Genomic DNA, 27,296 nt, shown 5'->3' with positions numbered 1-27,296 from the left:
GCAGGATGGGCTTGCCTAGTTGTGAAATCCATATTCCTCTTCTTTGTTTTGCTCCTAAGTTCTTTATCCATGATTGAATTTCTTGCTCATTATAGGCATCAGTTAGATTTCCTGTTCAACTATTGAGATATTCAATACATGAAAAGGTCCTTCTCTAGCTCCAAATTTTGCTGTAATGTCAGCTCTATGGTTTCCTAAAGACACACGATCATTAGCCCCTGTGTGTGATCTACAGTGGATTATTGCCACTTCCTTGGGAAGTTGTACAGCCTCATGAAGTTGCATTGTTACTTTGGCATATGCTATCTCTTTACCTGCACTTGTCAAAAATCCTCTATGTTTCCAAATTTCTGTAGTGACATGAATTACTGAAAATGCATACTGGGGATCTGTGTAAATATTGACCTGTTTATCTTTACCAATTTGCAAAGCATTTAATAAAGCAACTAGCTCTGCCCCTTGAGCGTTTACGTGCTTTGGTAAGGACGCATACCATAATGTCTCTGTTAGTGTTACTACTGCTGCTCCAGTATATCTTTCTCCGTTAACTATCATGCTTGAACCATCGGTATACATTTCAATGTCAGGTTGTTCCAGGGGAGTGTCTTTTAAATCATTTCTTGGTTTTTCTACTACTGATATTGTTTCTTGGCAATTATGTATGGGTTCCCCTTCCAATGGCAGATCTGGAATCAAGGATGCCGGATTCAATGGTTGGCAACATTTTAAAGAGATGTTTTCGTTGCTTAGTAACACAATTTCATATTGAGAAAGTCTTTGCTGTGTGAAAGCTTGTAAATGACATTTCTTCAATATGGATTTTAGTTGGTGTGCAGAGTAGACAATAAGTTTTGATCCTAATACCAAATCAGATGACTTTTGGATCATGGTTGCTGTGGCTGCGATTGCTCTCAAACAGGGAATCATTCCTTTCTCAATTATATCTAGCTGTGTACTATAATATGCCACTGGCTAAAATTGGGTCCTAACGTTTGGACTAACAGTCCAGAAGCTATGCCTCTTGCTTCATGTACAAACAGATTGAATTCTTTGTTGTAGTCTGGAATACCTAAGGCTGGAGCTGTTATGATTGCTTCTTTGAGCTGTATCATGGCTTGGAGATGCTCTTTCATTAGTTTCAAAGGTTCTGTGACTGTCTTTTTGGTTAAGTCTGTAAGGCATTTTGTTATTTGGCTATAGCCTGGGATCTATTGTCTACAGAAACCTGTCACTCCTAAAAAGGCTCTCAGTTGTTTCTTAGTCTTTGGCACACTGAGCTTGAATATGTCTTCTACTATTTTCTTGGAAATCTTTCTCGTTCCATTTTCCAAGATAAATCCTAGGTATTCCACTTTAGGCATGACCCATTGTAGTTTTGATTTGAAAACTTTGTGACCTTTCTCATATAGCTCTAGGAGGAGTTTTTTACTGTTATGGTAACAAACTTTAGCAGATGGCGATGCAAGAAGAATGTCATCCACATAGTGCATGATTTTGCTTTCCTTGAATTGGATGTTCTGTAAATCTTGTTGCAAGATTTGGCAAAATGCTGTTGGGCTATCACAGAATCCCATTGGTAATCTTCCCCATGTCCACTGAGTCCCTTTCCAAGTGAAAGCAAAAATCTCCCCTTGGTCTACTTCACAACTAGAACAATGCTAACCGTAGAGCATCAGGCCATTTCAAATGAGTCTCAGTACATAATTTTCCAGTCATTGTCTTTAATTCCCTGTTCATTCTCTCTACTTGTCCTGAACTCTTTGGGTAGTGACACATGAAATTTTGGTGTAATACCTAGGCAAGAATATGTTTGTGTTAAAACTGAAATCTATAAAATGTGTTCCCCTGTCCAAATTGATTCTTGCTGGTAAGCCAAATCAAGATATAGTTTCTTATGGTAATATTTTGGATACAAATGCTGTCATTGATTGTGCTGTTGGAAATGTCTCCAGCCATCTCTTTAGCTGGTCTATTATCACTAAACAAAATTTGTAATGTCCCACTTTTGGCATTGTTATGAAGTCAATTTGTAGATGTTTAAACAGTGTGTAGGCTAAAGAATGAGCCCCAAATGCCTTTCCTCAAAATATATGTTGATTATATGCTTGGCAAACTGCACAATCTACACATACTTTTGAGGCAATGTTTGTTTTGCCAGGGGCTATCCATACTTTCTTTACCGAATCTACAATGCCTTGAGTTCCAAAATGACCATTTTTATGAATTGATTGGCAAATTTGTTGATAAAAGTTTGGAAGTATTGGTTTTTCCCCCTGATGCTACCCATACATCATTAATTTGTTTAGCTTTAAAGTTTTGTTTCTGTTTCTTAACCTCTTTTTCATTATATGCAAGGGACAAATCTGCTTCATTTATAATTGTCTACTTTATAATCAATTCAGGGCCTTCTGTAGTGGCTAGTTTTGCAGCATCATCTGTTCAGTGATGACTTGTTTATCATGAGTGCTTTGGGATTGTTTTGAATCATTGTATTTCTGAGAACAGCTAAGTTATTCACAGTTGTTTATTGTAATGTATTGCTTTAAAGTATAGTAAAGTGTATACTGTTTTTCTTGTTCTGCTTACTTCACTCTGTTTCAGTTTGTGTAAGTTTTTCATATTTTTCTGAGTTCCCCCTGCTCAGCATTTCTTATAACACAATAGTATTTCATTATATAGTATACTATAACTTATTCAGCCATTCCCCAATTGATGGGTATCCCCTCACTTTCTAATTCTTTGCCTCCACAAAAAGAGCTGCTTTAAATATTTTTGTACATACAGGTATGACCTAGTTAAAAACAAACAAACAAAACAAACTATTACCAGGTAGTTTTTGTGAAGGCAGTTTTGCTTGTTGCTTTTATCTTATGTATTTATTCTTGTAGAGATATCATTTTTATTTGAAAGGGAAAAATGATTGGCCCTGGGACAAAGGAATTTTTATGTTTCCCATTTGTTTTTCAGATTCTTTTGTTTCACAATTGTATTAGTTAATGGTGTTCACATAAGTTGGAAACAAAAGAAGAAAACTCATGGAAGAGTAATATCTTTTATATTAGGAATTTATTGGCTACTTTGTATGGGATTCAATAAACTATGGAATTATTCTGGTTAATTGGTTATGTAAATCTTTGCTTTCTTAGCAAAAATGAACTTTTGGAAGATTTCCATTTACCCTTAGGAAGTACAGGATCATTTCCTAGTGTTATTTTCTTGAGAAGTTTTAGGGTCACAATTTTGCAGTGGCTAAAAATGGATCTTATAGTTATTTAAAGTTTTAAAATGTATTTTCACTAATTTCTAAGGCATTTTTGTTTTTCCTTTGGTAGGCACAGGTATTTAAGCATGGAACACGGGAAAGCTGTTTACCCTATGGTAAGTATCATTTTCAAAGTTGGATTTAAGTTTATTTTGACTGAATATTTCCCTCTCATTTTGAGAATGTATGGGTATTTTGAAATTGTCATATTTTTATATCTTATTTCTTATAATTTCTCCAGTCATTTTATACTATTACTAATAGCATAGCAACTTTGATCATTATTTGTACTCAAATTGTTTTGCTTCTTTTAAGAAAAAGTAATTTTTTTTACATGAACAAAAATCAGTTTTTTCTTACTTTACCCCCTCATTCCTCACATTGTAAAACAGAAAAAGCAAAGTGAAATCAAAACCCTTTTATCAGATATACTTAGTTAAGTAAAACAGATTTCATCATTGGCTATGACCAAAAGACACATATTGATTTCTGCACCTAGAGCCCATTACTCTCTGTTAAGAGGGGGATGTTGGCTTGTTTCTTGATGGATCTTGAAGAGTTGTCTAAGGTCTCATCTCTTTAGATTCCATTTCTCTCCTGGTTGTATTCCTTACTGCCTGGAATTCATCATCTATGTTTAATTCTACCCTTGGTCTACACACATTGGAAGTACCCTCCACTCCTTTGGCTTTTCTCTCATATAGGCTGGTTCTTCTCATAAATATATTTTTAAGGAGGAAGCTGCCTAGATCAGCCATTTTTTCATTCTTCAGATGCATTCTTGATTTTCCCAGACTTGTTCTATGATGCTCCTCTTCTAGATACCTTCATCCTTTTCTTCCCTGATTCTTTCAGAATTTTAGAGAATTTCAGCATTTTTAATGTTATCTTCCTCCACTAAAATGTGCCCTTGAGAGCAGGAATTGTCTTTCTTTCAGTTTGTGTTTGTATTCCCAGTACTTAACATAGTGCCTACTTATTAAATGCTTTTTGCGAGGCAGCTAGGTGGCCCAGTTAATAGAGAGCCAGGTCTTGAGAGGAGAGTATTTCAAATCTGGCCTCAGATCCTTCCTAGTTGTATGACCTTAGGCAAATCATTTATCCCCATATTTCTAGCACTCACCACTCTCATGCCTTGGAAGTGATACTTGATATTGATTCTAAGATAAAAGGTAAGGGCTTTAAAAAAATAAAAAAATAGCAACTGCCTGAATACAGAGGTTGAGGGGACATGACAGAGGATAGACTCTAAATGAACACTCTAATGCAAATACTATCAACAAAGCAATGGGTTCAAATCAAGAAAACATCTAATGCCCAGTGGACTTACGCGTCGGCTATGGGGGGTGGGGGGGGGAGGAAAAGAAAATGATCTATGTCTAACGAATAATGCTTGGAAATGATCAAATAAAATATATTTAAAAAAAATAAAAATAAAAAAATAAATGCTTGTTGACTTGGAGCATGAAGAGTTTCCAAAGACCTGATATCTTTAGATTTATTTGCCTTAATGGGGTTTAGGGAATGAAATACAGTATAGAGGCTTCTCCTTTGAGAAATGATAGCATTGGAACTTCTAGTTTTGGTCATATATGCTGTCTTTCTGTCCTGCCTTCTTGAATTCTAAATTGTAAAATTATGTTCCTTGTATTAAGTTGTTGAAAACTTAAGTGAAAAGTGGTGGCATACTTCCCTCTCATTTGCCACATGTACTCAAAGGAAAGATTATGAAATGAGGTTTGTAAGGGCCTAATTGATTGTCTGAATTACTGTTTTCGCTTTGTACAGCCAGACTGAGAAATCCATTCTTAACCTTTTATATGCATAAGATAATCAAAAGTCTGTTTTTCATCTTTTTATTCCTTTTTTATAAGAAGAAAAAGCTGATTAACAAGGTCTGACTGTGTTCTGTCTCTGTTAATTACTGAAAAATATTGGGCCACTTTGCAAGATTTTTGGAAGTAACCAAAGAATATTAAATTGTAGGAAACAATTGTATAAGTAAAAATTAAAAAAAAACCCAAGTCTCTTATTAGATGTTATTCTCTTTAAGATTAAGACTTATATTGTCTTTCATTCCTAGGTTATTAATAAATGTTTGGTTTTGATCAAAGCTATTTGTTGAATGTAAACTTCTTCAGATTTTGAAATTGTCAGACTATAACTTTGTAACTTGGGTTTGTATACCCCTTTCCCTCAAAATCTCTCTCTCTCTCTCTCTCTCTCTCTCTCTCTCTCTCTCTCTCTCTCTCTCTCTCTCTCTCTTTCACATAGATAGTATCAAAGACAGAACTTAAACTTCAAGACTCAAACCTCACATTGTCCTTAAAACTTGTTTAATTTCCTTACTGTCTATAAAAGGATCCCAAAGTATGCTTTCTAGCGACTTACATGATACTGTTTCTGTATCTCTCTCTCTCTTTCTAATACATTTATCTTATGTTATCATTTGAAACTACAGTTATCTCTGTGCGTATTATAACCCCTTAGATAGACTGTTTGCTCCATTAAGTGAGGAACGAACCTTGTTTTCAACTTTGTGACTTCCTACAGCCTACCCAAGTAGGTATTAAACAGTATTCCTACTATGGTCTTATAATTGTAGAATATTACCATTTTCATTTCTATTCAACAAATATTTGTTAAGCACCTATGGTGTGAAAGATCCTGTGGAATACAAAGTAAAAAATAAAATAGCCCCTGTTCTTAGGGAGCCTATTTTCTAATGTCACACTGCTTCTTTTAATGCATTCTACTCTCAGCAAAAAGCTAGGTCTATGGGAATGATTTATACAATACAAAGCTCATACTTCTTTTTTCTGGACTTGTGATTTCATTAGTGTAGAGTAGAGGTTGGCAAACTATAGTTTAAAAATACCCTGTGACACAGAATAAAGGTTAAGTAACTTTCCCAGAGTTATATAATATGTGCCATGTGGGATTTGAACCTGGATCATCCCAACTCTGAAGATGGCTCTCTAATATTTATGCCATACTTCTCCATGTTCTGTCAAGTATTACTTGAACAATAATCAAGTTCCATAATACTGGTCAAATTTTTTATGGGCAGTCAGAGAGGTAAAAAATTGATGTTAAATGATCAGAGAAAATTTTATGAAGGATGTGAGGCTTGGGTCTTGAAGAATCTATAGAATTTGGACAGATAGAAGGAAAGGCAAACACTATGATCAGAGCTGTTGTGGAGAAAATAGATATAGTATCAGTTTAGTTTAGTTTAGTGGTAGTTTCTCGGTAATCGAGAATGACTATTGTCTTTGTGCAGTTTCATCTACAGTGTACCTTCATGTGGCTTTGGAGTCCAAAGGCTGAGGTGCAAATTTTGTGGCACATGGGGCATGGGACGCCATTTGTTACGGGAGGTGCGGCTGTGGCCTGGTGTCGGCGTTGATGCGCAGCGGCAAGACGTCGATGTCGCTCATCTTCAAAGGTGGTGGCGGCATGGTTAATGTGGGTTCGCCAGCTGCTTCTGACAGAGGCAGCGAGTTCTAGTTGCTTTGGTGTAATGCCAGCCCACTTCAAATTTGACTTTAGCTGATCCTTGAATCTTTTCTTTGGTCGGCCTTGTTTCCTGGGTCCAGCTGACAGTTCACCATAGAATACCTGTCTTGGGATTCGCTGTGGGTCCATGCGGATGATGTGTCCAGACCATCGTAGCTGGGTTTTGAGGACCATGACTTCGATGCTGGTGGAGTTGGCTCTGTCGAGGACTTCCTGATTGGTGATTCGGTCCTGCCATCAGATCCTCATGATTGACCGGAGGGAATGTTGGTAGAATTGCTCCAGCTGTTTCATGTGCTTCCGGTACAGTGTCCATGTCTCACAACCATACAGGAGCAAGCTGAGGACCACTGCGTTATACACTTTGAGCTTCATCGCAGTGCTTACACCGCTGTGTTGGAGGACTTTGCAGAGCAGCTGCCTAAGTGCCTGGCTGGCCTTTTGGATCCTGGCATTAATCTCGTGGTCTAGGGACCCGTCGTTGGCGATGGTGCTGCCCAGGTACTTGAAAGTGTTGACATTAGAAAGCTGCGTGCCGTCGATTGTAATGCATGGCTGGTTCGTTGGCCTCCCTGGTGCAGGTTGGAACATTACCTCTGTTTTGCTGAGGCTGATAGTCAGGCCAAACAGTTTTGTTGAGATGGAGAACCTGTCCACAATGGTTTGGAGATGATTTTCTTGGTGGGCCATGAGAGCACAGTCATCTGCAAAGAGAGCTTCCAGGATGAGTCTCTCTGTTGTCTTTGTTTTTGCAGTCAGGCGGCGAAGGTCGAATAGTGAGCCATCCAGTTGGTATTTGATGTAGACGCCCAGGTCTAGATCCATCACAGCATGTCGTAATACTTGGGTGAAAAATAGGTTGAATAGTACCGGAGTGAGGACACAGCCTTGTTTCACACCATTGGAGATGTTGAAGCGATCGGAAGTCTCTCCAACAGATAGGACTTCCCCTGTCATGTCGACATGAAAGAGCTGGATCAGTTTGACAAATTTTGCTGGGCAACTGAGCTTGCTGAGGATCACCCACAATGAGTCCCTGTTCACTGTGTCGAATGCCTTTGTCAGGTCTATGAAGACAATGTAGAGACTCAGGTTTTGCTCAAGGCATTTTTCCTGCATTTGCCTCACCGTGAAGACCATGTCGATGGTGCTGTGATCTGATCGGAAGCCATATTGTGATTCAGGCAGGTTCTGCTCTGAAACAGATGACAGGAGTCTGTTGAGTATAACACGGGCGAGGATCTTTCCAGCAGTGGAGAGTAGTGAGATGCCTCTGTAGTTGTCACAGGCTGCTTGTGAGCCTTTGTTCTTGTATAGGGCTTTGATGGAGGCATCTCTGAGTTCTGGGGGCATGTCTTCCTCTTCCCATATCCTGGTCAGTACTATGTGGAATGCCTGGAGAGCCTTTCCATTTAAGGCCTTGTACACCTCGGTTGGGATCCCGTCTTTACCGGGTGCCTTGCCTGCACTCATTTGTTTAATGGCTTTTTGGACTTCCTCTATTGAAGGAGGGGCATCAAGTTGTTCAATGGAGCGGTTTTGGGGGATCTGGTCAAGGGCGCTTTGGCCGACTGAAGAGGATCAGTTGAGAAGCTGACTGAAGTGTTCTTTCCACCTGTTGCTGATGCCTTTTTTATCTTTTATGAGAGTGTCACCTTCAGAGGATAGCAAGGGAGTGGTGGTGGGTTTTGATGGCCCATAGACAGTCTTGAGGGCACTGAAAAATTGTTTGTAGTTTTTCATATCAGCAAACCGCTGGATTTCTTCTGCCTTTTTTTCCCACCATCGGTCTTGCATCTTCCTGATCTCATTCTGAGCTGTGGCTTGGAGAGACTTGAATCTGTCCTTTTTAGGAGCAGAGTTTGGGTTATTTTGCCACTCCATAAAGGCTTCGTTCTTCTTGCTCAATAGGTCTTCAATAACAGTGTTGTTCTCGTTGAACCAGTCCTGGTGGTTGCGTTGTTTTGGGCCTAGGACTGCCTTTGATGTTTCCTTCACTGCGTCTCTGAACTGGTTCCATTTCCCTTGGCAGACAGCTTGTTGTCCAGGCAGGACTGAAATGTTTGCAAATAAGATGGATCTCTAAGACAACTCACGTTGTAAAATGCGCGAACTGTCTGGGTATGTTTTGGATGGCGAGGCGCAATGTGCATTTGAAGAGTCGCTCTAAACAATTGGTGGCCTGTCCAGCATTCAGCTCCTCTCATGGCTCTGGTGATCTTTATATCCTGGATGTTTCACCGGCGTACAATGATGTAGTCAGTGAGATGCCACTGTTTTGATCTTGGGTGCATCCATGTTGTTTTATATTTGTTCGCCATTCTGAACACAGTGTTCGTGATGGTGAGTTCGAACTCTGAGCATTTGGTGAGTAGCAGTAGGCCGTTGTTTTTCATTTTGCCCACGCCTTGTTTGCTGAGCACTCCTTTCCATCTTTCATGGTCCTGGCCAACACGGGCGTTGAAGTAGTACTCCCAGTAGTATCAGCTTGTCATTGGTGGGCACTGAGTGCAGGATGGGACTCAGGTCAGAGTAGAACTGCTCGATGGTCTCCTCTGTGCTGGTCAGTGTTGGGGCATATGCGCTGATGATTGTGGCATACCGGTCTTTGCTGAGAGGCAAACAGATCTTCATGAGCCTCTCGCTGATGCCCACAGGCAAGTTTGGCAGTTGTTTGAGCAAACTGGTCTGGATGGCCAGGCCAACTCCGTGGATTCTGTCTTCATTTGAGGCTCTACCTTTCCAGAAGAAGGTGTATCCAGTGGTGGGTTCGCTGAGTGATCCCTCTTCCGGTAAGCGTGTTTCGCTTAAGGCTGTGATGTCGATGTTATATCGCGCCAGTTCTTTACCGATTAGAGCTGTTCTTCTCTCAGGTCTTGGGGTATTCTCTCTATCAAGTAATGTCCTGATGTTCCATGCTCCTAGTAGGAGTTTCTTTGTATTTTTTCTTTGATTTCGACCACTTAAAGGGGATGACCCGCCAGCCGCGGTGTGCTGACTGGGTGTTTGTAGGGCAGGCAATGTTTGGGACACCTTTTCTAGTCCCCTCCCTTGATTAGGGTGAGCAGTGCTGTCCTAGAGAGGGCTGCTCAGTCGCCCAGGATGCTGCCGAACGTCCCTGCTGCCCACAGGGCCGAGCGACCACTGGTCCTTGGGCTGCCTACATGCAGGATCGTGACTACAACTGCCAGTGGTCACCTCCACCTGTTGCGTCGTTGAGATATAGTATATAGTTCATGTTAGGTAGTAATGAAGAATAAAGTTGTGTGGGCCATGTTTCCCTGCAATTCAGTTCAGCAATTCAGGTGAACTGGCATATTCAGCAACTATAAGGTTTTTTATGAAACATAAACAGGGAAACTAATATAAATTTATACCATTGAATGACAATTGCAAAAAATCTTTATAGGCTGTATATAGAGTCATCATATTCTAAGTAAAGATAGTTTGAAAATTCTTTATAACTAAGAATTTTTCCCAAATGTTTACTGGTGTGGTCTGTTTTGCAGCTTCCACTGTGCTTGAGTGCCTTGATAAGTGTAAGCTCTCAGAAAGTAACCATACTCTTCTCCGAAAACTTGGTGTGAAACTTGTTCAGCGCCTTGGATTGACCTTTCTCAAACCCAGGTTGGCGAAATGGAGGTTAGTTGACTGGTCTTTTCCTTTTCTCATTTTCATTTGTTTGACCACAAAAAGCCAAGCATGCTATATAAAGCAGTGGTAGGATGTTTTGAATAATAGAGTATATTTCAAATATTTATCAATTTGTTTACTTTTCATGTAAAGATTAATTCAATCTTATAGGCATTTTAATAAAATATCCACTCTGAAAATTACTATGTTCAGAGAAAAATAATAACCAATCCTATCCTTAAGAAGCTCATATTCTATTGGGATACCAAAATAAATAAATACTAGGTATCTCAGAGGTGAGGTAAACATTGAAAAATGTTGGAATTAGGATAGACTTTGAATAGGAAGTGACTCTTGAGTTCAGTATAGAAGGTAGTTATGAATTCTGAGAAACTTGGGTAAAGAGTGCCTTTAAGTGATGGAGGGTAACTTATGTAATGGAATGAAAACTGAATAAAGCATGTAAAATCTGGGGAGTAGTTAGTAGATCCATTTGGCTATAATATAGAGTGTATGAAAGGAAGTACTTTGAAATAAATCTGGAAATGTAGATGAGGGAGTATTGATTCATTTAACCGGAAAGGTATAGAGTATTTTTTTTCCTAAAGGGCAGTAGGGAGCCCCTAAATGTTTTGGAGAGAGGGAGTGACATTGTCATATTTTGGCCTTCATTTAAGTAGGGAAAACAATTAAAAGCTAAGGCAGTAATCCAGGTAAGAACTGATGAAGGCTTTTGGCATTGTGGTGGTTTTATGAATAGAGAACATGGATCAGTTAAGAGATGTTAAGATGGATGATGGTTGAATCAGCAGTATATAGAAACAATTTTGTATAATTGAACTGTTGATAGGATCAAGGCCAGAGCAGGAACTGAGAGAACAGGAAGAAGAAGAGAAACTTGGGGTTGCATGAAGTTGAAGAATATGGCTTTCTGAGGAGTGAGGTAGAGGTGGAGATGGAAGTAGTTATGATAAGAGAAATTTCAGAGTTAGTGGTCATGGCACCTTCCATGAAAGCAGGGATCTTGCTGTCCTGTGGAATGGCTGAGTTAATTTGAACATGATGGTCACAGGACAGGAAATTAATGAAGTAGAATACTATGTATAAGTAGTATTATTCACATGAACATAGAAATCCCTGAATTATGAGGACAAAGGGTTGGGGTAGAGAGGAAGACTGTGAGCCAGGTTCTCAATTCCTTGAGAAAGCATGAGGGAAGTTAGTCTTATTAAGTATTGTAATGAAGATATGGGTATGGTGAAATAGATAGTGTAAACCTAAGAGAAGTTATGAGTGATGGCAAAGGTATGATCTAGAAGGTAGAAGTGAGGAGTGTTCCTCTTGGCGCATTCATGCTCATGAAAGGTGAAACATCTGGCACTAGGGCACTTGGAAAGTGTTTCTAGGGATGAATAGTTTCAAAAAATGGAAGGAAAAGCCCCAAATAGCCAGAAAAAATAAAAATGATTATATATTAACAGAAAGGAAATGATTCCTTATATGGGAGTTATTCCTGAACAAAACATTTCTATGTTTAGCCTATCAATTTGTTAGAACAAAGATCAAAATCAAAACTAAAAAAGGAAGAATAACAGTGAGAAAAAGGACAGTGTGGGCAATTGAAAGAGTGTAGTCATAGAATCTTGTTTGTAAAATCTTATAGAAAATCTCCAACTAGGGGGCAGCTGGGTAGTTCAGTGGACTGAGAGCCAGGCCTAGAGATGGGAGGTCCTAGGCTGAAATCTGGACTCAGACACTTCCCAGCTGTGTGACACAGTATTGACTCCATGTTGGAAGGTAAGGGTTTAAAAAAGAAAAGAAAAGAAAATCTCCAACTAAACACCAAATTATGAATCCTAAAAATTAAAAATGAGATTAATGAGATTGAATGTATGAAAGCCATTGAATTAATCAACAAATCTAGAAGATGGTTTTCTGACAAAAATCAACAAAATAAATAAACCTTTGGTTAATATAATTAATAAATAGAAGAAAACTACATCACTAGTATTAAAGATGAAAAGGGTGAATATACCACCAATGAAGATGAAATTAAAGCAATTATTTAGGAATTATTTTGCTCACTATAACAACAAATTTGACAGTGTAAGTGAAATGGAAGAAAAAATACAAAAATATAAATTGTGTATAATATCAGAGGAAGAAATAGAATATCTAAACAAACCTGTTTTAGAAATAGAAATTGAATAGATAAGAAATGAACTTCCTTAAAAAAATAGTTTCACAAGTGGAACCAGACATTTAAAGATCAACTAGTTCCAATATTAAATAAATTATTTGAAATAATAGGTAAAGAAGGAGTTTTACCAAACTCCTTTCATGAAACAAAAATGATGAAAACAGGAGGAGCAAAAACAAAGAAAATTATAGACCAATTTAATTAATGAACATGGATGCAAAAATCCTAAATCAAATACTAGCTAGGAGATTACAAAAATATATCACAAAGATATGACCAAACAGGATTTATAGCAGAAATTCAGATATGGTTTAATAGAGAGGAAACTATCAGCATTATTGATTATATTAGTAACAAAGGTAATAAAAGTCATATAGTTATATCAAAAATGCAAAAAAAGCCTTTAATATAACACTTATTCCTGTTAAAAACACCGGAAAGCATAGGCACAAATGGATTTTTTCTTCAAATGATACAAAGCATCTACTTAAAATCTTTAGTAAGTATTTGTAATGAGGATAAGCTAGAATCTTATAAGATCAGGAAACAAGGACGTCCATTATCACCAATGTTATTTAAAATAGTGTTAGAAGTACTAGCAATAATAGTAAAAGAAGAAAAATAAATTGAAGGAATTAGAATGTGCAAAGAGGTGATAAAGCTATCTTCTTTTGTAGACTATATGATTTTATATGGAAAGTCCTAGAGTTACAACTAAAAAGTTAGTTGAAACTATCAATAATTTTAATAAAGTAGCAGGATATAAAACCAACTCTTATAAATCATCATTTTTACATATTACTATCAAAATCCTCCAAGAAAATATAGGAAGAGATACTCCATTTAAAATAATCATAGAATAAAATACTTGAGAGTATGCTTGTGAAATTGAACCGAGGAACTGCATGAACATAATTATAAAAAACTTTTTACATAGTCATATAATTAGAGAAAAAATAATTGTTCATGAATGGGCAGAGTCTATATAATGAAAACAACAGTCCTACCTAAACTAATATACTTATTCAATGCCATCCAATCAAATTGCCAAAAATTTATTCTATTTATCTAGAGAAAATAATATGGAAATCAGATCAAGAATATCAAAAGAATTAATGAAAACAAATGTAAAGGAAGGAGATCTAGCTATACCAGATTTTAAACTACTAAAAAGTAATAATTATCAAAACTATCTGGTGATGACTAAGAAATAAAAAGGAAAATCATTGGAACAGAACAAACATACAATAAACAAGAGTAGAAGATTTTGGTAACCTTGTATTTGACAAATGTATATATTTAGGCTTTTGAAATAAGAAATCTATATTTGGCAAAAATTGCTGCAACAACTGGAAAGTAGTTTGACAGAAACTCAGTACAGAACAGTATCTTACACTATTCACTAAGTGTGGTAAAGAGAGAAATTATAAGCCACGCAAAGGGACAGAAGCTGGAGATTGATCAGCTGTCAATCAAAGGAAGATTCCATTTGGAATGTTACTGGGAAATAGTTGAAGGCAAGAGCCAATTGCTGACTGATTTCTGGGCTTCTTGGCTGATGGTGGTGACTCTGAAGGAAGAAACTGGGCTTATCTCTGAGACTTGGGATAATCAAGTTGGAGGTGGCCTGGTTGATTTGAAGGCAGAAGAAGAAGTACTGTAGTCCATATATCTCTCTCTGACTTGCTCTGTTTCATGGTAGTGACTGAATTGCCATTTCTCTCAATATCCTCCAACCCAAGGCTCACTGTAGATAATAGGAAAATCTCCAACCCTCTTACCTCCATTCTCTACCCTTTCTTGTCTTCTCCAAATAAACCCCTTACTTGAAATAAAAGAAGATAAAGACTATATTATTTGAAACATCCTTAACTCACCCTGACTGATTTAGAAAAAGAACAGGGGAAGGGGAAGCTGAAGAGAAGCAGAGGAGGGATGAGGGAGACTGGAAGAGGGAGGAAGGGAGGAATAGAAGCAGGAGGGTAGGCAAAACAAGATAACTACCTGATCTATTAGTTATCATTTACCCATCAAATATATCCCCTCCAATATTATCTATTACATAAGATAAGATCAAAATGGATACATGATCTAGACATAGAAGGAGATATCATAAGCAAATTAGAAGAACAGGGAACATACTACCTCTCAGATTTATGTATAGGAGAGGCATGAGTAAACGAGATGGGGAGCATTGTTAGATATAAAATAGGTAAGTTTGAGGACATTAAATTGGAAAAGGTTTTTGCACAAATAAAATAAATCTTGCCAAGATTAGAAGGAAAGCAGAAAATTGGGAAAAAATTTTCATAGTGTAAAAATTAAATTCGTTTCTAGTAATAGAAATATTATATTTTATGAGGTTTATTAAAGATTATTAGAAATCAAGGATACAAAATAATAAACCACGTGACTTGGGCTGATTAGCCCATTCACAGCCTACTTACTACATGTTGCAATGGCCGAGTAGAGGAAGAGAGCTCTTGGGAGGTAGAGAGCCCGTTAAATACTAACTGTGATCTCGCCCAGGTGGAGACTCAGGTGAGATTATAGGGAATTCTGGGAAGTACCAAGGACTTCTAGGGATTGAAGTCTGTGGTTCAAATCTCCATTTTTACAATACATAGTCTTTTGGTTAGAAGTGTTATATCTAAAACATATAGAGAACCTTTGTCAAATTTATGGAAATAAGACCCATCTCCCAACTGACAAATGGGCAGAAAATATGAGCTGTTTCTGGTTCTAGAAATCAAAGCCATATATGGATATATGAAAAAAATGCTCTAAGTCACTACTGATTAGGGAAATGCTAGCAAAACATTTCTGATGTTTTCACATTCATCAGATTGGCTAAAAAAAAACCAAAATGACGCATATTGGAGGCAAGGTAAAAAGATTAATATACTGTTGGTAGAACTGTGAACTGATCCAACCATTTTGGAGAGCAATATGGACTTATGCCTAGAGAGTTATAAAATGGTGTGTATCCTCATTTTCCAAGGAAATCAAAGGAAAAAGAAAAGATCCTATATGTTTAAAAATACTTACAGTAGCTCTCTTTGTGGTGGCAAAGACCTGGAAATTGACATGTCCATCAACTGGAGAATGGCTCAACAAATTGTGATAAAACACTACTATACCCTAAGAAACAATAAGATTAATTTTAAAAAAAATTTGAAAAAACTAGATGAGGTAATGAAAAGTGAAATGAACAAGAGAACATTATATATAGCTACAGATTTAATATTTGAAGAATAACTTATAAGTGTTTACCCCCAGAGAATGAATTGAAAAATGAAAACATGAAAGCTATAATCTATATATATGTATCTGTTTGCTGGATGATGCTTTCTATGGTATGGGGAGGTGTGGGAAGGATTGAGATGCCTGGAAATAAATTCTACAAATAAAATTAAAAATAAAAATAAATTGATTGATGTCTCAGAAAAAAAGGAAAAAAATTCATAGAAAAGTATGTTCTAGGGAAGTAATATTGACTCACAAAAGAAAAGCTATAGAAATTAATACTAATTTAAAGAAAAGCTTGGTAAGAGGCCCAACTTTGTGAAGTCATTCCTAGGAAATTAATAGAAAAAGTGAAAGGATTACAAACAGAAGAAATATGAAAATATGTCATAATAGACTTTTTTCATCATCAAGGACTATAGAATCACTATACAGATACTTTATGTCATAATGCTTAATGTGCTTATGCAGGTGAAAGTAATAACACTAAAAAGAACAAAGATGGCAAAAGATGCTAGATTAATGCAAGTATTTATAGAAGAGATCTATTCTAGATCTGACAAAATTTTGAAAGCAGGCTACTATGTTCATTTGATTCTATATCTTGTGTAGGTAGCCATTTCCTCTGATCAGTCTATTTTTGAGGCAATACAAAAATGTTTTACTGATTATTGCTTTGTAGTATAATTTGAGATCTGGTGCTGCTGGACTCTCATCCTTCCCACTTTTTTATTATTTCCCTAAAGATTCTTAATTTTTTGTTCTTTCAGATAGTCTCTTCTTGTTATTATTTTCCTAGTTCCACTAAAATTTTGATTGGCTTAGCACTAAATAATTTAGGTAGTATTCTTTTTAGGAATATCCATGTCAGTTTTTTCATTACTGCAATGTCTTTAAAGAGCATTTAGTAGTTGTGTTCATAAAATTGTTCTATGTATTTTGTAGACTCCCAAGTATTTATATGTTCTTTTTTTTTAAATAGAATTTCTCTTTTGTGATTTCCTATTGAGGAATATGCCTATTGGGAATAAACATAAATGCTGATGATTTGTTTATTTATTTTTATACCCTTCAGCTTTTGTAAAATCATTAGTTGGTTCAAATTATTTTCATTTGATTCTTGAGTTCTTTTCTTTTCCCCTTTGCTTATTCTTATTTCATCAATTACACTTTCTTACATTACTGGTAGTATTTTTAGTTCTGTCACAAATAATATTTGGTAGTAATGGGCTTTACCCTTGATCTTGTTGGAGAGGGCTTCATCTCCATTTTATATAAGGTTAGCTCATGATTTTAGATAAATATTACCATCTTAAGAAAATGGCCATTTATTCTTACATTTTTTCTAGTATTAAAGCCTTTCCTGGATCTATTGATATAATTATTTGATTTTTATTCTGTTACTAATATAGCACATTATTTTTTATAGTTTTTTTTAATGTTGAATCAATTCTGCTACATTTAACCTGGTTATAATGTATGCTTTTTCTTTTGCACTGGTAGAGTTTTTCCTTCCTCTCATATTTTAGTTTTTCTCAATTACATGTAAAAATTTATTTTCAACATTGTTTTCTAACATTTTGAATTCCAAATTCCCTTTTTCCTCTTCCTTTCCCATCTCCCTAAAATGGTAAACAATTCAATATTGGTTATTCATGTGCTATCTTATCTTGCAAAACATATTTCCATATTAGTAATGTTATAGAAGAAAATACATATATACAAAACAAATTAAAACAAAAAAAGATAAAATGAAAAACAGCATTCTTTGATTTACATTTAGATTCCATTAGTTCTTTCCCTGAAAGTATGTAGCATTTTTCATCATGAACCCTTTGGAGTTGTCTTGGATCATTGTGTTATAAAGAATAGCCAAGTCATTCATATCTGATCATCTTGCAGTTATGCTATTACTATGTACAGTGTTCTCCTGGATCTGCTCATTTCACTGTGCATCAGTCATATATGTCTTTCCAGGTTTTTCTGAAATCATCCTCCTTTTCATTTCTTATAGTATAATACCATCCCATTAGAATCATACATCCATAACTTTTTCAGCTATTTTTCAATTGATAGATATCCCCTCAATTTCCAATTCTTTGTTGCCACAGAAAGAACTACTGTAAATATTTTTATACAAACAGGCCCTTTTCCTGCTTTTTGGTTCTCTTTGGGATACCGACATAATAGTGGTATTGCTGGATAACAGGATATATAAACAGTCCTTTGGGTATAGTTCCAAATTCTTCACCAAAATGGTTGGTTCAGTTCACATATCCATCAATAATGTATTAGTGTTCCAATTTTCCCACCTCCTCTACAACATTTATTGTTTTCCTTTTCTGTATATTAGCCAGTCTGATAGGTGTGAGGTGGCACCTCCGAATTGTTTTAATTTTTATCTCTTTAATCAATAGAGATTTGGAACATTTTTTCATATTACTATAGATAAATTTGATTTACTTCTTTAAAAACTGCCTATTCATATCCTTTGACCATTTATCAATTGTGGAATGACTTATATTATTTTGGAATTGATTCAGTTAGTTATATATTTGAGAAATCAGGCCTTTATCAGAGATATTTGATTCCCTCTCACCCCAGTTTTCTTCTTTTTAATCTTGGTTTCATTGTTTAAATATGATTAATATAGTCAAGATTATCCATTTTGCATCTCATAATGATCTCTGTCTCCTTATTTGGTCATTTGGTCAATTTCCTCCTTATCTATAGATGTGAAAGTTAAACCATTCCATAATCCCTTAATTTGCTTATGGTATCACCTTTTATGCCTAAATCATGTACCCATTTTTACCTTATCTTGGTATATGATATGAATGTGTGTCTATTCCAAGAATGTCTAATCTCTTCCACTACTTCATAGCTCTAATGAATCAGACCTTTTCTGCCAATTTTCTATATTGTCTTGGTTTTACCCTGTTTTGTCACTCCAGAATTCATTTTGGGATGTTTTTAAAATAGTTGTTTGGAGGTGAATTTGGAAGAGCTCAGAGAGTTCCTTCCTTATTCTGTCATCTTAGCTCCACTCCAGATATATATAAGCTTTTTGAGTCTAGAATAAGACTATGTCAGTGTGCCTGAGGTCAGATGGAGGAATAAGTTATAAGAAAAGAGTAAGTTGACAAAGTATTGGGTTAGGGTATTTGATAGATTATCAATATGTATATTGAAGTTGTCTTGTATGAGTTTAGTAGTTGAGGAAGAGAGAAAGACTGTGAATGAGGCACTGGAACTCATTGAAGATAGTCACCAGAATCTTGATTGGGTGATAAATATGAATTGAAAGATCTCCAAAAGGAAGGTGCTACTGAATAATTATGATAGATGGAGAGCTGAATATAACAGTGGGGAGCAAGGAGAATTCCAACTTCCCTGACAATAACAGGGATTCAGGAGTTGTGGGGAAAAGATATGTTTGAAAGTGTAACCAGTGATGGAAAGGTTGACCAGGGAAGCTGCATAGTCTGGAGGTAGCTAGGTCTTAGTGAATGCAAGAAGATGGAATAAATGAGTGGGAAAAGAACAGATTTAAGGTGAAAGCAAATCTGTTATTTTTTGGAGCAAGCATTCCAGAGGGCATAGTTCAAGGAGTGGATAGCTTTAGAGTAGGTTGTTGATGCAGTTGCATTTTAGGGAGAGGGAATAAAAAATCAATCAATGGGAGACCAAGAAAGGTGTTTGGGCAATGGCAGCATTGGCTTTTAGAATCTCTAGGATGGATAAAGGGGGAATGAAAGAATGAATTAAAAAAGTCTTTAGGACTGATTTTGTGCCAGGTACTGTGTTAAATGTTAGGGATTTATATATAAATACATGTATTTATATACATACATTAAATACATGTATTTATATTGCATGTATTTATATACATACATTAAATACATGTATTTATATATAGGCAATTTCCTTCCTAAAAAGTTTACATTCATGTAGAGAAAGACAAGAGGGGAATGGTGACTATAGAAGGGAGGGTTTTTTTTTTTTTTGTGGAGGTGGCATATTGGGATAAGATGGTATAGGCACATGGTAATATAGCCTAGATAGATGGCTATGAAGATGAAGCATTGTTTAATGTTTAGGATCAGTCAGTATGTAATTAGGCACTACAACAGGAATTCCAAAGCTGAGTGGTTTAGCTTTTGTGGAGTTTGGGAATGTATGGTCTATAAGACAGACCTTGACATGGGGACCCAACTAGTGGGTGAAGGGTTCTGGCCTAGGTAGAGAAGAACTGATCAGTGACAGAAGGTAGATGTTCAGGTAGCCTGTGTACATAGTTATATGAGATGTGAGACTGATTTTTTTTTTGTGGAGCCAGAGGAAAAATCAGAGATATCCCTCAAATTATATTTCGGAGGTCTGTAGTAGCAATATTCCCTTTAGCTGCAAATCAAATAGCTAATAAACAATAATTTATTTAATGCTTGTGCACATAAAATATGTCTGCAAAGTACTGAAGATATAAAGAAAAAGCAAAAATAGTTCATGCCCTCAAGGAGCTTACATTATTATGGGGGTGAAAATATACATAAATAGGTACAAACAAGGTACATATTTGAGCAGATGGAGGAAGGTAGCTTTAGAGGAGAGGGCACTAGACACAGGAGGACCTAATAAGGAAGCCAGGGAATCTAAGAGGTGGAGTTGAGGAAGTTGAGCATTCTTAAACATAAGGGACAGCTAATACAAAGACCTGGAGATGGATATGTGAGGAAAAGCAGGTAGGTAGGGGTAATAGGTAAAAAAACTGGAAAAATAGGACAAGCTTGTGAAAAGTTTTAAATGCCAAACAAAAGGTTTCATATTTGAAAGTCGAGGTAATAAGGAGTTGTGATTCATTGAGTAGGTAATGTAATCAGACCTATGCTTTAGGAAAATTATTTTGACAACTATGTGGAGGATTGTTTAAAATGTAAGACTAATAGAAGGGCCTATAGTTAGAAGTAGTCTTATCTAAAAGTGATGAGGATCAGAAAAAGAGTGGTGACTGTATAAATAGGGAGTAGACAAATGAGAAATATGGAGAAAAAGATCATAAGATTTGGCAACTGATGGTTATTTTGAATGAGGGTGAGAAGTCAAGGATGTCATTGTGACAAGGAAATCACTTTAAAAGACTGATATATATTAATTTAAGGTCGCCAAGGAATTCAGCTATGTAATTCCTAAATGAAAACTCAAGTCAACAGTCAATCTTTTATGGAGTTTAATTACAACAGGAGGAAGAAAGGAATTAGAGATAGAGAGAGAGAAAAGGGAGAGAAGGGAATAGGGATTAAATACCCCTTCTGTTTAGGCTGGGCCAAAAGGCCCAAGCCCTTAGATAGCTGGGGCAAAGAAAAGAGATCAGTCCCTATTACTCACGTGACCAAAATGGAGAAACAGTCTCAGAGGCCCCCACCTTCAGCTTCCTTCAGAGCAAGCTTCTCAGAGCACACTCCAACCACTGAGACAAACTCCTCAACCACCACCCCTGAGTCTTCAGAGCCCTCTATCTTTAAGGAAACCATCCAAGTTCCCTCCCCTCAGTTCTCACATCTACCAATCACTGTCCATCAATTTCCCTGTGCCAATGGAGGCTCTAGCTTAACCCAGGACCGCCCAGAGGTCTCTGGCTTTGCACATGTCTGTTGAAGGTCATATTTTCAAATAATTAAATCTTTGATCCTTTGCTACAGCCCTTCCTAAATCCTGTTAACCTGAGTAGGGTAGAGATTGGAATAATTAAATTTTGATCTATGCTGCAGCCCTTCCTAAATCCTGTTAGGACTGAGTAGGGTGGAGATTGATTCCAAGTATCTCCATTGTATCAATTCTAAAATCAATCATGACTCAAAGAAATTCCTGTTCTATGCTTAAGCATAGGTCAAAGTCCTTTCCATTGTTCAGCAAAAGGTTTCTGTCCTAAAGTAATCTTAAGAAGGGAGGAGGAGGAAACTCTCATGCCAATGGGGTTCACATTCCAATAGCCAAGACCCACTATCAATAGGAAATTTTTCAAGTATGAAATTTCCCAATGGTGAAATTTCCAACATTTATAAGTCTAAGAAATTTTGAGGTTTACATCATTGAGGTTAAGAAGTTGGGTGACTGGAAAGAGAAGGAAGGGTGTCCTTCGGAATAATAGCAAAATTCAGAAGAAAGATATGTTTGGAGGAAGAGAGGAGTTATGTTTGAAAGAAGTTGATTTTGACATTACTAGAGTATATCCAATTCAAAATATCTAAAGAAATTGATGATATAGTCCTGGAGCTCAGAAGGGAAACCTGGGCTAGATTTTTAGATCTGAGAATTACCTGCATGAAACTATAATTAACCCATAGGAGCTAATGAGACCACCCAATGAGAGGCAATTAAGAAAAAAGAGAAGAGGGACCATGGCAGAGCCTTGGGGGATACACATAATTAGGGATGTTATGTGGAAGAAGATCTGTCCAAGGAGTGGAGAATCACTGGTCAGAAAGGGCGCATCTCAAGCTAAGAAAGTAATGGAAGCTGGGAGGAGAAAGCAATCAGGAGGAAAAGATGTCAACAGTGAGAAATCCTGCAGAGAGGTTATGAAGTATGAAAACTGAGAAGGCCATTAATTTTGGAAATTAAGAGATCTCCCTCCTTGAAGGGAGAAATTTCAGTTGTATTATGATTGTGAGAAGACAAAAAGAGGCATTATGTGTAGTAGATAGCTTTTTCTCAGCTTTTATTTTATTTTAATTTTTTTTACTTTTAAACATTATTTTATTTGGTAATTTTCAAACATTATTCATTGGAAACAAAGATCATTTTCTTTTCTTCCCCCCGCTCCTGCCACCCCTCTGATAGCCGATGCGAGATTCCACTGGGTATCACATATTGTGTCCTTGATCCGAGCCCATTTCCATGTTGTTGGTATTTGCATTAGGGTGTTCATTTAGAGTCTCTTCAATCATATCCCCTCAACCCCTGTAGTCAAGCAGTTGCCTTTCCTTGGTGTCTCTACTACCACAGTTTGTCTTCTGCCTGTGGATAGTGTTCTTTCTCCTAGATCCCTGCAGATTGTCCAGGGACATTGCATTGTCACTAATGGAGAAGTCCATTACGTTTGGTTGTACCACAGTGTATCAGTCTCTGTGTACAATGTTTTCCTGGTTCTGCTCCTTTCGTTCTGCATCACTTCCTGGATGTTATTCCAGTCTCCATGGAATTCCTCCACTTTATTATTCCTTTGAGCACAATAGTATTCCATCACCAACATATACCACAATTAGTTCAGCCATTCCCCAATTGAAGGGCATCCCCTCATTTTCCAATTCTTGGCCACCACAAAGAGCGTAGCTATGAATATTCTTGTACAAGTCTTCCTTATTATCTCTTTGGGGTACAAACCCAGCAGTGCTATGGCTGGATCAAAGGGCAGACAGTCCCTTTATTGCCCTTTGGGCATAGTTCCAAATTACCCTCCAGAATGGCTGTTTTTCTCAGGTTTTAGCTGAAATGGAAAAGTGATGCTTCCTTTTCCTAATTCCCTTTTGTCTTCTCTAACCTTTCCTTCTCTGTTTTGCTTTCTGTGGTTCATTATTTTATATCAAATTCTCTTCCTGTGGGAGTTCCCCAAGGCTCTATCCATTCTCTACTTTCTCGGTTAACTTCCTCAGCTTCTATGGGTTTAATTATTCATATGCTGATAACTCATATATTTATGAATTTAGCCATATTTTTTCACCTCAACCTACCCCTCTTCTATATATGTCTATATCTGTACATTCTTCTAGTTTCCCCATTGCATGTCCATTTATTGATCTGTTCTTTATTATTTATTTGATCCACTAATTCTTTTTTGTTTGTTTTTTTTAATAATACTTTTCTTCTGTCTTAGAATCATTACTGTTAAATCTATATTTTGGAAAGGGGGAAGGAAGGCAATAGAAAGGGAAAACATGCAGAGTGAGAGGAGCAGAATCAGGAAAACATTGTACACAGAAACTGATACATTATGGTACAATCGAATGTAATGGACTTCTCGATTAGTGGCAATGCAATGACCCTGAACAATCTGCAGGGATCTAGGAGAAAGAACACTAGTAGTTTTGAATCCAGGCCTGTCAATTGTAAAGATTAAAATTTAGGGGAGACTGGGGAGACTGAGACAGGTGAGGCAGGTAGAAATTAGTTTCTCTCTGCAAGTAGTATTATATTTTTTAGAGGTTTATTAAAGGTTAAAGATTAAAGAATATACAAGTAAGAAACATGTGCCTAGGCTAGAGGCCTAGACCAAATAACCTCACATCACCCAAGAGATGCGCCTGCTCCAAAACGGAAGTCCAAAAAGAGCCAAGAGAGAGCCCTCTCAAAAGCCTTTGAATCAGCTTAAATACCTTCTTGATCTTGGCCCAGGTGAGATTACAAGGCATTCTGGGGAAGTGGAGCAAAGGCTCGTGGGGATTGTAGTCCTGTATTTGAGTCTATTTTTTACACAATATTGCTCTTATTATAATTCCCTTTCCTTGCTACAATACAGACTATTGTTTCCAAGGCAGAAGATCTGTAAAGGCTAGGCAATTAGAATTAAATGATTTACCTAGGATCACACAGATAGGAAGGGTCTGAGGCCAGATTTGACCCAAGACCTCTTGTCTTCACTGACCTCTCCATTGAGCCATCTAGCTGCCCAATCAACTGATTCTTTAGGATTAAATTACTAGACTCCAATTAGTTTTAAATTCTTTTGTTTTAATTCTTTTGTTAATGGCCCTTTATTGAAAATATTTTTTTTATTGTAGTCAGCGGAGGATATACTTAATTTTTCTGCTTTTCTGTATCTGTTTATGAGGTTTTTATATACTAATACATGGTGACTTTTTGTAAAGATGCCATGCACAGTTAGAAATACATATACTGGGGGCAGCTGGGTAGCTCAGTGGATTGAGAGCCAGGCCTAGAGATGGGAGGTCCTAGGTTCAAATCTGGCCTCTGACACTTCCCAGCTGTGTGACCCTGGGCGAATCATTTAATTCTAATTGCCTAGCCTTTACAGATCTTCTGCCTTGGAAACACTATTTTGTATTGATTCTAAGATGCAAGGTAAGGGTTAAAAAAAAAAGAAATATGTATACTTATTTTTTAGTTCTATTCATTACTTTTCAGAGGTCATCAGACATTTCTAAAATTCTAATCAGGTCCTAACCTTCTTTCTTGTTTATTTTTTGCTTAAATTTTTCTTAATCTGAAAGGTGTACATTGAAGTCCTCCACTGTTATAATTTATCAAGTGTTCCTCTAACTTATTTAGCTTTTCCTTTATACACTTAGATGGTATCACTGTTGATACATATATTAAATACTAACATTGTCCATCATATCTTTCTGCAAAATGCATTTTCCTGTTTATCTCTTTAATTACTTCCATTTTTGCTATTGTATGTGTAAAATTATGATTGTTACCCTTGCTTTTTTGAGTTCAGGTGAACCATAATAGATTTTGTGCCATTACACCTTAGTTTAACTTTGCTAATTTTCAAATTTGAAGTATATTTCTTGTAAGACATATATTTGTGGATTTTGCTTTTTAATCCATTCTGTCTTCTTCCATTTTAATTTACTACATTCTCATTCCTAATTATGAGCATTATTTGTATATCTTCCCCCATCCTAATTATATACATTTTCCTCCCTGCCTACCACCCTCCTCTCAAAGAGAAGGATGTTAGAACAGGATAATGCTCCACATTAATATTTTATTCTCTTCCTTTCTCCTGTACCACAGTCACACTTGTGGAGATGAGGAGGATGAGCATTCCTTGCTTGAGGAGAAGGCCATTAAAAATAGAGAGAGCTAGGCAATGATGTGCTATATCATGGGTGTGTGTAAGGCATAAGAATATTGGAAATGTGGAGGGGGAGGTAGGTTATGGAAGATTTCATATTCGATTTTGGAAGAGACAGGGGGCCATTGGATTTTATTGAATCGTATGATGGTATCGTCAGACCTATTTTTTTAGGAAGATGTTTGACAGGTGAGTGGAGGGTGAGAGACTTGTGGCAGGGAGACCACTCGGTAGTATATCATAGTAAATCTAGGTATTTGGAAATGAGGGCATGTTTCAGGATGGTGGCAGGTCAGAGGAGATGAATGTGAAGAGGTGTTACAAAGGTAAAAATCAAAAGACTTTGGGAAAAGATTTGTATGGGAGGTGAAAGTGAATAATCAAGAATAATACCTAGGTTGTGAACCATATGAGCCTAGGTGATTAGGAGGATCTTGGTGACCTTGAGAGTAATAGAGAATTTTGGAAGGTGGGAGAGAGTTTTTGGGGAAATATAATGAGTTTGGTTTTGAAAATGCTAAGTTTAAAATGTTTTTATGACATCCAGTTCTTTTAGTATAATTCTTTCTCATCACCATTCCATTCTTCTTCATTATGCTTTTAAAGTGTTCTTCCTAAAGCAAAGGTCTGACTAAATCAAATCCCCTCCTCCTTTTCCTCCTATAAACTTCAGGAGCTCCTTGGCTGACCTATGATCAAATGTCATATCCTCTTTTTGGTGCTCAAAGCTATTTATAATCCATCATTTCCTCTGCCCCATAGTCATATTCCACTTTTCCAGAATTTGATTGCTGAGTCCTTTCCCTCTTTCTCTCCCCTCCCAATTCCTGATCACCTTCCCATTTATTCTTCTATCCTGTGATACATCTAATCTGCTGCTTCTTAAATAAAAGAAATCATCTTCCAAATCTAAGCATTTTCATGGGTTATTCTTTATTGCCTGTAATTCTCTTTGCTTATCTCTAACAATTGGCCTTTCTGACTTCCGTTAAGTCCCAGTTAAAATCTTTTCTTCTTATAAGGAAATCTTTCTTGATTTTCCTTTTTTTCTGGTTTCTTCCATTTGTTGATTATTTCCATTTTATCTGTTTTATATCTTGTTTGCGTATAGTTGTTTGGATATGATCTCCTTGAAATCAAGATCCCTGGTGCTCTACACAGTGCTTAGCACTCTGTAGGTACACAATTAGTTTTTCTTGACAGATTGAATTCTATTCTTTACTTCATGGACTCTGGATTCATAATGAAGTTACCTAACTTCATAGGGAAAACATTCTATAAATTGTAAAGTATTTTCATATACAAATATATATGTGTGAGTAATTATTATGAGTGTCTTTTGAAAGATGTAAGGTAATTACAATATGGAGAATGTTAAATTATTAAATTGCTCAAGTTCCCTGAAGTAACTCAACTTTGAAGTAATATTTATTTATTCTTCAGGTATCAGCGTGGTTGTCGATCTTTGACTGCTAATCTGCGACTTTCTACCCCAGATGAGGAGAAACAGATCCCCTACATTTTAGCTTCTGACAGTGATGAAGACTATGATGTTCCCGAGGAAGTTGAAAATGTGATAGGTGTGTTTTTGCTAGATTTGATATTTTCAAGTTAGT

The 27,296-nt window shown here is 36.6% G+C and overlaps 1 protein-coding gene across 4 annotated transcripts in view; it reads left to right on the top strand.

Moving 5' to 3' along the window:
* TBCD (tubulin folding cofactor D) overlaps window positions 1-27,296 on the top strand; it is a 537,579-nt gene that overhangs the window by 111,754 nt on the left and 398,529 nt on the right. For all 4 annotated transcript variants that reach the window (XM_056814255.1, XM_056814257.1, XM_056814256.1 and 1 more), the window contains exons 9-11: window positions 3,333-3,378; window positions 10,291-10,423; window positions 27,124-27,260. In XM_056814255.1, the coding sequence (XP_056670233.1) occupies window positions 3,333-3,378; window positions 10,291-10,423; window positions 27,124-27,260 (316 nt within the window). The remainder of the gene's footprint in view (window positions 1-3,332; window positions 3,379-10,290; window positions 10,424-27,123; window positions 27,261-27,296) is intronic.

Source organism: Monodelphis domestica, chromosome 2 (assembly GCF_027887165.1).
Source record: "Monodelphis domestica isolate mMonDom1 chromosome 2, mMonDom1.pri, whole genome shotgun sequence".
NCBI classification, from domain to species: Eukaryota; Metazoa; Chordata; class Mammalia; order Didelphimorphia; family Didelphidae; genus Monodelphis; species Monodelphis domestica.
The sequence above is the reverse complement of the archived record's forward strand: the minus strand, read 5'-3'. Positions and strand labels throughout refer to the sequence as shown.